The sequence below is a fragment of the Ruditapes philippinarum genome, unplaced genomic scaffold (assembly GCF_026571515.1).
Source record: "Ruditapes philippinarum isolate M1 unplaced genomic scaffold, ASM2657151v2 ctg723_1_1_1_1, whole genome shotgun sequence".
Taxonomy (NCBI): Eukaryota; Metazoa; Mollusca; class Bivalvia; order Venerida; family Veneridae; genus Ruditapes; species Ruditapes philippinarum.
The window spans coordinates 761756-776026 of NW_026866929.1; the positions used below are offsets into that span (position 1 = coordinate 761756).

General features: G+C 31.9%; 1 protein-coding gene across 1 annotated transcript; it reads left to right on the top strand.

The window, feature by feature from the left end:
* Nucleotides 1-521: 521 nt before the first annotated feature.
* Nucleotides 522-3020, top strand: LOC132734241 (thyrotropin-releasing hormone receptor-like). Its single transcript, XM_060720946.1, has one exon. The coding sequence runs from the start codon at nucleotides 1254-1256 to the stop codon at nucleotides 2892-2894; it is 1641 nt and encodes a 546-aa protein (XP_060576929.1). The 5' UTR covers nucleotides 522-1253; the 3' UTR covers nucleotides 2895-3020.
* The last annotated feature ends 11251 nt before the right edge of the window (nucleotides 3021-14271 follow it).

Here is a 14271-nt window from a genome sequence, read left to right on the forward strand (position 1 = left end):
TTTACTTCAATAGAAAACCAAATGTTGTATTTGAAAAAAAAAACATATTCACCTCATTCTAGACTGTCACTGTCATTACTTTAATCCTATCAAATAACACTATCATTACAGCTACCGTTAACATTATTTCATACATAATATACTTGGTCAATTCTTGTGAAGACTATTTAAGGAAAGTGTGTGGTGCTCTGTAAATAAATATACACATATGAGTTATCACTATCTAAATGGATATCAATTATTGATAATATTTAGACATAAGTTTTCTCTATTGGCCAGCAAAGAATCTGAAGAATAATCCTTCTAGTACAGAAGAGTATGAGAAAACGATAGTAAATGGTTACATATTTATCTTAGAAAACGAAGCATCTTGATTTTGATCTTAGACACGATATGTATTATAGGTTTATATTGTTATCAAACTGTTTATTCTAGTTGAAAGTTAATCTGTATATATATCATTACCTCGATTACTGGTTTATATCTTTGATAAACTTTCCGATTTGTATATTTTCAGGGAAACCTTTGCTCTTTCTTGCATCTAAAAAATCCAGGATAGAAAGATAATTTCATTATTCCAAAGTAATGTTTGCTTGGAAAGAGAAGTGCTACTAACAGGATTAAATCAGAAAAGTCAAAGTATGATAGCAAACAAGTTTGTAACGTGCAAAATTTTATTTGACTTATAGCAATCAAACATTTTGTCTGATACTCATCGAGTAACAAAACAATTCTAGACAAAAAAACAACAAAAAATATATTTACGCAAGTTTGCCAAACACACAATTTTGGCAGAGTGATTTTAAATGGATTCAATATAAGGATATATTTTCTGATAGAATTAACTCCTGTTTAGTGATACGACTATAAACTGATTGTGGTGGTGGTGATGGTGGTAGTTTTCACTCCGGATCACAGCAGTAAGCCACATTGAAATTACCAGAGCACAGTTCAGCCACTGCATCGTTCCTGTGCAAGCTATCAAGCAGTTTAACAGTACACGTTTGGTGCAATTACACAAGGAACTATTAACTTCTGTATATGCCAGAGCAGAAGTAAAGTGCGAATGACCGTAGGAAGGATTTCGTGATCAATCACAACGAAAATGACCAGCATTGTCGGGGAATCGAACCCAGATCGTCCGATTCAGAGTCCAACTATCTGACTATTGAGCTAACCGGACAGTGCAGTCAATTGTGCGGCATTTTTGTGGTTTTATAAGACTGGCTATTTCTGTCCCTTCTTGGACAAACATGGAGAACGCTCCTTCTTCTAACTTAACCGATGATGGTGATGACTATACAACATATATTGAATATAAAGCGGGAAAAATTATCTGGCAAACTGGGCCACCAATTCTAATAATATTAGGCACAGTTGGGAATTGTTTATCTATAATTGTCTTAACTCGACGGTCCATTCGATCTTCTACTACAGCTTTGTATTTAATTGTATTAGCATTGTCCGACCTTTTCGTATTGTACACCGGGCTTTTAAGACAATGGTTGATACACTTGTTTGAAATTGACGTAAGAAAAATCGGAGAGTTTGGTTGTAAATTAAACATATGGCTAGTGTATAGCTCTTTGGATTTTTCAGCATGGATATTGATCGCTGTAACACTGGAAAGAGTTATTTCAGCCTGGCTGCCACACAAAGCTCGAACGCTCTGTACAAAAAAGTATGCTATATCACTACTTATAGCTATTGCAGTTTTTATCCTTCTCCTCAATGCCCACCTTCTTTATGGAATGGTATTCATTTACCGTTTGAACGAGAATGGTGTTACAGATGTGGAGAAATGTGTTGAAATCAACGCAGACTATCGCACGTTTTTCAACGTATCATGGCCTTGGATAGATTTTTGTGCCTTTTGTTTTATACCATTCACAGTCATTGTCATCGGAAATGCTTTGATATTATTTAAAGTTATAAAAAGTCAGAGAAAAGTACAATTACGTGTTGTGCCTTCAGTTCAAAGCAGCGGAAACAGACCAGTGATACCATCAAAGCATACAGGCAAACAATCTTCTATGACCGCTATGCTGTTTACTCTAAATGTTGTGTTTCTTGTTAGTACTTCCTCGATCAGTATATATAATATTGGATATCCTTACTGGTCTGAAAATGCAAGTGAACACAAATTTGCTCAGCTAGATCTTTGGTGGGCAATCGTTAATTTGCTTATGTATATGAATAATTCGCTTAACTTTTTCTTGTACTGTCTTAGTGGTACAAAATTCCGATTAGAAGTTGTCAGGATATTTTGCTCTTGGAGACGAGGGAACAATAATGGCAACTTGCAAAGGGCAGCTCAATCTAGCTATACGCGTACAAAATTTGATTCTCCGACCGCTACACCATCACCAAGAAATTCAGCTATTTTCACAGTCAATTCTTCTTTGAATAACTCTGGTCAGCAGATTAAGTTCAATATTGAAACACCTAAAATGATAAATAAAAGTGGACTGAAGACATTTAAAAATTCAAATAACAGCCTTCATCCAAATGACGCTTTAAAGATAAAAAGTGTCAAGTCATCAAGTAAAGTAAGTTTGGATACAAATGAAACAAGTTCAAATAACACAAATAGAAAAGTACCTCAGCTAGTAGATGGTCTGAAATGTAAAAAGGCTTTTAGAAGTTGTGGAGAATTAAATCTAGACAAAGCCGAAAATAAAAAGAAATTGAAGCTAATTGATGCTAATACCGATGTAAATAATGATTCAGACATCCAATCTGTTCGCTGCAACACCAGAAGTGTATCTTTGGGTAATATTCCTACTCACAAAGAAACGTTTTATAATGACTTGGTTGATACTGTAGTTGATTTGACAATTGAAAATAAATCCGAAAAATCAGGGACAGAGCCGCAACAGGATTCAACTGTGTGAAACATTTTATAAAGTAAATTATGGATGGGAGATTTGACTCCACTGTATGAAACAACATATACAGTAGGTTATAGAAGGAGATTTACAGTAATGTACAATTACACATATCTAAAATGTTGATTGAATTTGCTTTAAAAAAAACCCAAAAAGTACACTTAATTTACGTGCACTTTATTTACGTGCTTTTAATAAATGTCAGTAAATTATGCCAATTATGTTCTAGTAGTTCACAAGAAAAGCATTGATGCAAAGCATCAAAGGGCGTCCAAGCAAGAAATGCAGCAGGTGCAGATGAACTAGTAGATATATGATGATAAACTGTTCAATGGTTCATTGGTTTTTACCAGAATTGTATATCACTTATGAATGAACGAACGAAAGACATTGTTCATTATTTATAAATTTGATTGGCATGCTAGAAATTAGAATATTACTTGTTATTTCTTTATGATCGTGATTATTAATAGCAACGGATATATATGTATACAATCATTTATAATCCATATGAGTAACGCATGATCAACACCACACTTGTGTAATTGTCCCTTATTATGTTATCGCTATTAGCGAAGACCCCCTCTTAAGGTATCTGTTCACACTTAGTAACAATATGACACTTGTTATATTACCATGTTGAGCATAAATGTTTATTTTACACTAATTGTAATATCTTTTTTAATAAAAAAAATACAGATTTTATGAATATTGTTTTCTTTTCTTTTTTGTGTTTTATGCGCTATTTTAATACTGAGTTTTTACGTTTACTATTATTTTAAGAATTCAATTGTCATAATGACCGACGATTATAAGTCAAAACTTAACTGGAAAAAGTCAGTAAATTATGGTTAATCTTTCAATATATAATATTGTTTATTCTTAAACCATTTACATGTACATTTGTATTTTTCTTTATCATTTCTTAAATCATCAATCAATTGAATAATTCATAAAATCTGATTTGTAACTTTGAATAATTCCTCGGCATCTTTACTAAACACGAATAACAAATTAAATAAAATGTTTCAAAGTTGATAGTGTCATATTAATGCCATAAAAATGTACATTTTTTCTCAATTATTGTTCATATTTATTAATTTTATCTCATATAGATAAAATAAAACATGCGATTTGTGTTGTTGTTTTTTTTTCGAATTGTATGTTTATGTATAATAATAAGCAATAATTTTGAGAGTTGATCTGTGTTTATTAATTATTGTAACCAAACTAAGTGACAAACATTCATTTTGAAAAAAAGCTTATTTATCTGTAAAATATTTGTTCTGTTCTGTAACGATATCAAACATCTACTCCAAAACCGGGAGAGACCGGACAATAAACGTGTGGTACTATTCGCCGGTCGTCAAAATAGACCAGGAGAGACCGGGAATTACCGACAGGAGTACATCCCTCTATAAATAGATTTTCGGAATATTTAGGTCATCAACTCATCATTCTATTTACAGCTTTCGGAATAACATACCATAATAATCCACTGTGTACTACAAAATGATAAATAAAAATACCTTGAAGAGCGCGATTTATTGACGGAAAAGGTTATTTAATTTGAAAATGTTTGCATTGCGAAATTCTCCAGTTCGTTATTCATTGTACATATCGCGACTAATTAATAATCAAGCACCCTCATACCGATCGGAATGATCGGCTTTTATTATGAACAACTATAAAAGGCTCGAGAAGTTGCTGTCGCCCTTTCACAAAATCTGATTTCATTACATAAAAGGCGCCGCGCGAAGGCGCCGCGCTTCGGCGCGGACGCCAATAACCATCATCTTTTATCAATAATGAAAATAAGTAAAATGTATTGAATCATTCGTGATTTGCCATTTGAAATAGGCTTTTATTATCCGAGTCAAAGAAAGTGTTATACAACAAATCTATAGCGAAAATAAAAAGCATTTCTAAGAAAAGTTTAACGTATGTATGTTTATTATAAATGCGAATAATCAGTTCAATAAAAACAAACGTTTTTACTGAAAATTAATATGCGTATTTTTTATAATTACTATATTATATTGTATAATTATCATAAATAGATATGGCAAAACACAGCTTATTTTATATCAAATGACTATAATACAAGAAAAAATATCAAAAACAAGCGACTTCATACGATAATTTCAATCTCTTTAAATTTATATTTTCCTTACTTGATAAATGTATTACAACGTCTTGTCATAACAGATCTTGAAAATTGGCCTGAATTATCTTGGATCAAATCATTTTTTATTGAATAAGGTATAGTTCAAACAAATGCGTCCATTTATATTTATGATATTTCATCTAATCTTTCAATGATCATTTCAACAATTTGAAAACAATTATAAACAATGTTAACAGTTTAAATGATAAATGGAACCTACACAATATCTCAGTTAGATTATTGTGTTGAACAAATATTGTAACTTTTTATGCCTTACACTCAAAGATCTGCACTTTCCAAGTTTAGATGTAACACATTTGCGTATTGAAGCTGTCTGTTATTCAATCATGCAAACTGTGATTTCACGAAATGGAGAGAAATATTTACGCAAGACGTTTAATTGGGTTGTTCTGAAAAAGCGGTGTGAGACACGATCTGGTATGAATTGTTGCATCGAAATGATATGATGTTGAAATTAGTATTTCATAAATTCAAACTATTCGTACCAAAAATTATAAAGGATGGATGATCAAGACACAATTTATCATTTAACAATCAATGAATTATTTCAAACAGAAAGTCAAATACAACAAATTGTATGTACATGTATTTAAATTTCCTTAAATTGAATTTTATACAGCTATTAACAAATGCAAATGTGACACATTTGTTTTGTTTGTTGTTGTTTTCTCCTGTGTCATATCTCGGCTGACAATCCGTCTAATCGGCTTTCCTTGATAACTATTACCGGTAGTTACCAGTTCTCTGCAAGTGACCGACTACCTAACCCGCAAGATTTCTGAATCAGCGGTGCCAGACAAGTGACCATGATACTCATTGTCCGAGAACACCTGACACGGAGAAATTAAGAGACATATCTAAGATTTGGAAAAAAAAACGTATGAAAATACAACAGTATATTATAGTATAAACTATTCACAATCCTTTAAAAATTATTAACTTACTTTCCAGTTTGAACTTGGAATGTTAAAGTTACGTATAGATTCTTGCTAATTGTCCTGAAAATTCTGAAAAAGTATTTAAAGTTAAAATATTGTGAAGTGAACAAAGAGAGTTATTTACACATTGCAAACGGCACTTGCAACCCACATAAGTTACCAAAATGTGAACAAAATATGCAAAATTAGCCTTTACTGCGTAAGTCACACATTAAATATATGATGATTAATGCTTCAAAAACAGTCATTCGTCGCACATAACATATCACTGATCACTTGTACTATCCATAAGGTCTTAGTATATTTTGCCAAGTTTGAATTTCTTGAAATATTTTGGCTTAACTGGAGGTATACAGCTTTAACATACCGGCTATCTTCATATATGGTCTAAAATTATGAAATATTCTTACTATGCATGCATATGTATTTAACGGTTATCATCATAGATCAACCCCGGTTAAGATTATTTTTGCTATTGAAGCAGCACTAGGAATATATTGTAAGAAAATGAGTATTGCTTGTTCTTTTTTTATGTAGCGATTCTAAATTATTAAAATAATCAATTTTAGCCATTCGTAAATTATTATCTTTCCGAGAAATTATTATCTGTATCTGTCACAATTCAGCGCTGCTTACATGTAAACATTGCAAAATCGGATATATAAATGAAGTTAATGCCTCATAAACATGCTAAAGTAAAGTTGCTTTATGCCATTATATGATTACAAAATGGAAAAAGCATAGAAATGACGATAATATGTAACTAAGTGAATCAGAAAGTGGCATGTAAACCGGAAAATACTTTTCAGACAAATGAAAAACTATATTTACCTTTTCAGGCATGTCAATGTTTTACAATTTATAAACTCTATTCATAAAATATTCATGCAGATTGTAAGCAACGACGCATGAACAAAAACATTTGTTTCATTTTAAAACAAATAATGTAAATTTGAACTGGTAGGGTCGGTTGGTAATCGTTGGTCCATATTTTTATAACCGTACCGATTACTTTGTTGACAGTTATCAAGACAACCACGACCCGTTATGAAATAAGGGAGAGCATCGAAACACGAGGCTAAGGGGCGTAGCCAAAAGTGTGTTGGTGTTCTTTTAATCTTGTATAGTAGGCAAAATTAAAACAAGTTCCCTGTCGTCACAATATGAAACCCCAGAACAACGTAACGAGTGAACGAGCATCTGAAAATGACTTTTCTACCGTTATGCCCTTTCCTGTCGTGCTAATCAACGAGTATGCTCTAGTTTTATCTTCAACAGTGTGGTGCTCAAGTTACGGCATTCTGCAAGCATTGGTATACGATTTAACTCATTTTCAATAGAAAAGTCTCCAAACTATGATACAAATCAAAATTGAAAACCCTCACGAAAAATGTGAATTGGTCAACATACGCAATTGCATGTGACATACAACTAATGCCCATGAAATAATTCCTACACATTAAACTCTTTAATTAATTGCTGAATTACGTTGATGGACTTGTTCAGCTTCCATTTTTTGAAATGTCGATCATCAATTTGGGGCATACAAAGATGAAACTTTTAAGGTCTCCCTTTATAGCGATTATGAAGTTACCAAAAGGACTTGTTAAAAATAATGTTTCTTTTATATCCTAGGGAACGATGAGGTACTGGGTTGACATATTTTCAGATTTAACACACTGTTAAAGTCATACAAAAAGTTCAATATCGTACTTTTTGTAAAATGTATACAACTTATGTATGTGGCAACACACGTGCCTTTATCAAAATCTACCTGCAGAAATCTAAACAACAAGTAGCTTAAACTAATCATACTTTCCATTAGTTTATCAAAATAATTATTAGATCTATAAAATGTTTTCAAGATACACACGTACAAAAGAAATGTGTGTGACAATGGAATAGTGTCGCGTGATTCTGTTCATCAGATATTATCTCTTTGTTACTTTTATAACATAATTTCTAAATTGAATTAAGTCCATATCGTACTAAACTTCATAGAATATATTTTATTACGTTAACACAATAGGCCTAAACAGTGCAGAGAAAACATTGAAGATTATCTAAAAAATCAAATTAATTTGTAATAATCTGTTAATACGAATTTTTCACTGGGTATTCCATCTCAAAAAGTTTATCAATTGATAAATAAATCTCTAGTCATTTTTCTACAGCTTTATTTACAAATATTGGAATTATATACAACAACATTATATGTTTTAACTGCCAAGTAAATCTATCCTTTTCAAATTTACTCTCTTTAACTTTACGCCTCCCACCCTTAGCAGATGATTTGAACTTCTTTTATTATAGATTAGCCAAAGAAACCAAAATATTAATCCTTAATTGTTGTATTTTAATAAAGAAATAATAAGCCCTTACGTCACAATTATTTTAAATCGGAGATTTATGGAAATGTCAGATGAATAAAGAAGAGATCTCACCCTGGTTTTCTGCAGAAAGCATATTTTGACCGTTCACCTATGGAAAAAGGAAACAAAAAATGTCCAAAGTTTACTTTAAGTGCTGGTCTGAACGTAAATTAGATTATTATATTTATACCATAGTCCTATAGGTGTATTATGAAATATATTGCTAATAGCTCTATTTTCAGTGTCATTGAATGCTACGCTACGCTACCAGTCAATAATTGAAGATTAACATTAGAGATGTTGCACTCATTAACAACATGTTCTCCAGTATTTACCCGATGAATATTGCTGATATGCATTGAAAAATGTTTAACAATTACCCCATGCAATGAATATCAAGCTGGGATAATCAATTGGAAAATTGTATCATCTTTCTAATTACTGACAGACACAACAAAACACTTTTTGCTCTAAGGTTGTCCTCGAGGATTTGATCTCTCAAAAGCAATTTCAATATGGGACTGATTGTATACTGATATTGACCAAAATGTTGTTTTTTTACATTTTGAACTACGCCATAGCCCTGATTTACGAATTTACGAAACGATGAACTAAATGTAGGCTTGTATACCAATCCGTTGCAATCACATGAAGTAGATGACCGCAATGTTTTGTGACGATTTTACTGTTAACATGCAGTTAAATGTAGATACACTTATCAGAAAGTAAAGTGTATAAGTTAGAGAAGAGGAAATTCCCTATATTCAAGATATTTGACAGCTGATCAGTAAAAACGATCAATACCCTTCCTCTGCTGGTAGTCCTTGACTACCCGGACTCTGTGGTGACGTGCATTATCGTCGATTGAAATAAACTGACCGTCAACAGCCCCGGCATAAAGCCTAACCTGGATGTCTGACATTTCATCGATGTACCGCTGACCAGTTAATGTTCCTCTATTTAAATCAATGAGGTTTGTCCGTCTGCCCTGGTCATGAGCGTTGTCATCACCATTTGTCTGCTTCCACTATGCCTTCTGACAATACTGCTGAAACTTTGTCAATCCTCTGGTGACGATGGTGTGATATACACCTAGTACGACACCAACCTCACAGTGTATGCTCTGCTGCTCCGCCATTCCTACAGTCCTGGATATCTCTGCTGCAATCAAATGCCGTCTTATCATAGCGTTTGAAATGTCAATGTGACCATTGTTAAAGTCTCACCTTCGGATAACATGGGTGTGTAAGAACAATTATGTGTCTCTGGTCCCACTAAACAGCAGGAAAAACAAGGGTACAAGCTGTCCGTGACCACGCGGCGAGTCCTACCCGATAACATCTTGCATTTAAGTTGGAGGCCATCTCAATACATTGCTGAAACAAACTATGACAAAAATAATTAAAGCCTTTTTATACTTTTCATAATATAGTGAGCATCTTTTGGTGTTTAGCAAAAATTGAGTTGTATACTAACGGTAGATGAAAAATCGCAAATCGAGACATACACAGAAACAAAAAATATGTGTCACAACATACGTGTAACAATAAAGAAGATATGTACGTGTAAAGGAACACAGACGGCAACGCTTTGGATAGGTCAACAGCAAAACCATTACATACACCTGGTTGCTGAGTGTTTAAGCCGATCACATGTGCAGCAAACCTTACTTACGAGACGAAACAATATCAAAACGTGTTAATTTAAACAACTGGGTTACTGAAGGAGAAATAACTGAAACACAGATTCTGAAGTGAGCATGTAAATATAAAAAGGCAGCCTATTGACTGTAATAGAAGTTGTACGCAATGCCTTAAAAAGGGCAGAGAAACAAGGAAATCACAAACAAATGTCCACGAAGCAAAGAAGAAACAAAATAAAAACAATTCAGTCCTAGTGTATACGAACTGTCTATCGTGGCAAGATACAGTTTATTGAAGATGAAAAAGACGTAGTTTTAAAGTGTTAAGAGATTGAAAGCAAAGCATGCGCTGTCTCATAATAGTTGCGTCAGAACCGCTTTTATGGAAAGGTATGATAATTTTAGAAAAAAAAGACAAAATATCGGGAAAATTGTGTGCATTTTATGTTGCTGGTGTTTTTGTTAACACGTAAATTGGTGCACTTATACATATGAGGAAGTAAAGATTGTGCATGTTCAAGTTCAATAATGATATCCTTAACCCATGTTATATCCTTACTTCCATAATTACGTACTATTCATCCGGCAAAAATGCCATGGTTAGTGAGTATGGATAATAGAAGGATTTGTAACGACTATATAATGCCGCGCAATAATCTCGCAGAAAAGTAATTACATGTAGTGTCCGGGAGATAAACAAGGCTAATGAATTTCAATAATATTAACTGTTCGAACAGTGATGACTGGTAATTTATTGTTACTTTTGACTATTTCTAGTATATATACGAATAATAATACCAAAAGGTTATTTTGCATAAAACAATGCTTATTATGGGAAGTAGGCAGTATAGCAGTAGCAGCAGTAGGAAAAGTGAAGTTAGTAGCACAGCAGTAACAATTAAAATTATAAAACGTGAAGTTGGCATGCTCACTGCTACTGCTAATTTCCTACCGGTTTATAATGTAAACAACCATAAATTGTAATATATGCACAAAATAGTAAATACAAGAATATATTTTAAGGGTGTTTTGCCTTCACAGCTCGGCATGGTTGATTAAACGTGGCATTTCTCTTCTGTGGATGTCTCATACCTACATACATATAATATTTAAGCTTGAAGCTGATCATTACATTTTCTTTCCTTTATGATATATGTTAAATCTATCTTTTGTGGGTTTTTTTTTCAATTTACGCTTTAATTTCGTTTAGTTTTCTTTTCTTTTCAATTTACATTTGCAATTAAAAATCTTATATAGACCTCAGGTCACAGATGAAGCACACATATATGAACTATGGTGGGTGAAAAGAATGTTTTAAATTACCTGACTGTTATTACAGAATACATCTCGGCTTACGTAAGATAAGTTGTTAATGAAAGCTTAAACTCAAAGACCAAAATAGGTAGATGCCGCGACATTTTTCTTTATTGTTTACTAAATGATCTAAAATTACAGAGAATATCAGAGTTCCAATTTTCTAGTTTCTGATGAGTATTGTGATGATTAATCAATGTTGTATTATAGAGACTAGTATTGATCAACAGATGCGAGTAAAGCTGTATGCCTCCAGATGAGACAAAATATGTCAAGAAAATCAACTTTTGGGAAAATATACTAATAGTTTAATAAAAATATTCAAAATTCAAGAAATTCACGTGTGATATGCAATTAATGACTGATTTGCAGTATTTATTGTCATATTCCTATTGAGTAATTAACGCAGTAACGTCTATTTTTGCAAATTCGGCATATATTTGGTAAATTTCGTAGATGTAAAGTTCCGTTTGCAATGTGTAAATGTTTCCTAAGTTTGGTCACAAGGTCGAAAATCTGCACCGTAAATTTTATTCTTTTCATATGACTTGTTTTCAAACTTAACAAATATTGTTTTTCAAAATTAAGGATAAATGGCACTACCTGTGTCATACTGATCAGGTGTGTGTGGTGGGGGGGGTATTTGTCTTATTTGTTAGTTCTAGTTATTGTTGTTTAAGTATGTAGCTCTTTCACCAATGCCATGTTGATATACATGTACATGCACATGTACATGAGCTGATCATACATACTAATCCGCTTTACAGTTTTAAGAATATAATGTTAATTATTGTACGTAAACATAATTAATAAGCATAAATAAAAGAAAATTGTCACAATGATTATGTATATTTTTATCAAAATATTACCGCATAGAAAAAATCCTGCAAACTAGTATAATGGGAAAATTAAAAAAGAGCTACAATGGAAAGTTATGTACCATATGAATCGACAATTTGAATTAAACGTGTAATATGATTGTTATTCAAGCATTAATAGATAAAACGAAAAGCTAGCAAAAACCTTTTTTTAACATAATGGGCGCGGTCATTTGCGATGGCCCAGTGTCACCGTAAACAAATGTAACGTGATCACCCTCCCTGTATGTGTGCCGTATAAAAATCACAAACGAATTTCTCTGGATATCATGTATTCGGTAAGTTACAATCTTATGGTCCAAAATAAATTTTAATTTTTCAAAAATTTGTTCAAAATGTTCATTTTACTCTTTACTTCTATATTATTGTTATTTGACTGTAAACGATGCATTTTGTATTACGCTGAATAAAATTCGTATACGTTTTGGTATAATATTGTTATAAATAAGTAAATATAATATGCAGGTTTTGTTGTTGGCCGTGACAAAGGTACAAGATTTCCCCCCCACATTTACAAATATTATGAATATAGCTATTAGCTCACCTATGTTAAGAAGAGATGTTGCTTGAAGAAATTGCTGACGACTATCGGCGAACGACGATGGACGCCTGACGAAGGGGAAATACTATAGCTCTTTAAACGATTTTCAAACATAAATAAACATAGTTGCAGTAAAATATTAATACATTATCAAGTAGTAATGTTTTAAGTCCTTATTTGACAACTTGATCGTATTGAAAACGAATTTTAAGTGATTTGATTTTACACTAGTTTCAATTGTTTACGGTAAAGATAAAATTATTTCATCAAGCACAAATGCATCAAGATGTTGTTAATAGGTTTGTTTTTCTTCTGAAATTCAAAATCTTGTATCGTTATTATACAATGTAATTAATTGGAACTCTGATGATTTCTTTGAAGCATCATCATATTATGTGTGATAGTAGATCCTCCCGAGTAATAATGTATTTAGTGAAACATTATGTTATTGTTTGTAATAGTAGATCCTCCCGAGTAATATTGTAATTAAATTTGTGACAGGAGAGACCCGTCTTCAGCTTTTCTTCAAGCACTATTCTAAAATTATCAAAGCTGTTTATGAAACATATCAGGTGAAGTAAACAACAAGTCTACAAAATAAGTTGTATTCTTCCGTTACAACAATCTTTCTTATAAAATAAAGTAGTGGATTATATTGTTGAAAACTGTTTTGTACATTTTTTTATTATTTATTTATTTATTTATTTATTTATTTATTTATTTATTTATTGGTTTTTATACGGAAAATGACAAGTCAGCTCTAAATGAAGAAATGCAAAGAACGAAACAAATTACTAAATAAAAATACATGCATTTTTGTTTGTAATTATAATCAAATTAAACGCGAACAAAGAGTTACAAATCTGAACGGCTATTTCCTTTTATAAATTGACTCTGTACTTTCGTGGCCAGATGAACAAAAATTTTCGTTGCGTAAGCGTTCAATGGAAAGAAGAAGGAGAATAAGAATTATTTCATGAATATCACAATACACAAGTGATAAAGCCATTGTACATAGCTCAAAGTCACATTTATTGGTATATAAACATATGAATTAATATTGGGATTAGTCAACAATAAATTTATCAATATACATGTATTAAACAATATACATATTTATATGTCAAAATAGAAATATTATGCAAAAGAAAATATAATAAAAAAAAACAAAAAAAGGATACACTACCCTTTCAGCTTTGAATACATTTTGACTTGTAATTATTCCCCTTGCATTTCAAAATGACGGATAGTTGTGTTTCTAAAATGTGTCTGTTTTGTAATTATCTGTTTTTGTTCATAATTGTATTGAGGTTGATAAAACATATAAACAAAGTATAAACATTATTTTGCATCTTCTTATTTGTGTTTTATTTGTATTAAACAATTTTCTACCATGTCAGTACACTTATAACTACAAATTCATGGCAGTGCTGCGTGCTTTATTTTCTCATTCAATTTGAAGAGAAATATTTATAAATACGCCTTTTGACGTCATATTTTAATTAAAGCC

What these genes read in the sequence shown, in the direction of transcription:
- LOC132734241 (XM_060720946.1), top strand. Translation starts at nt 1,254, where the DNA reads ATGGAGAACGCTCCTTCTTCTAACTTAACCGATGATGGTGATGACTAT.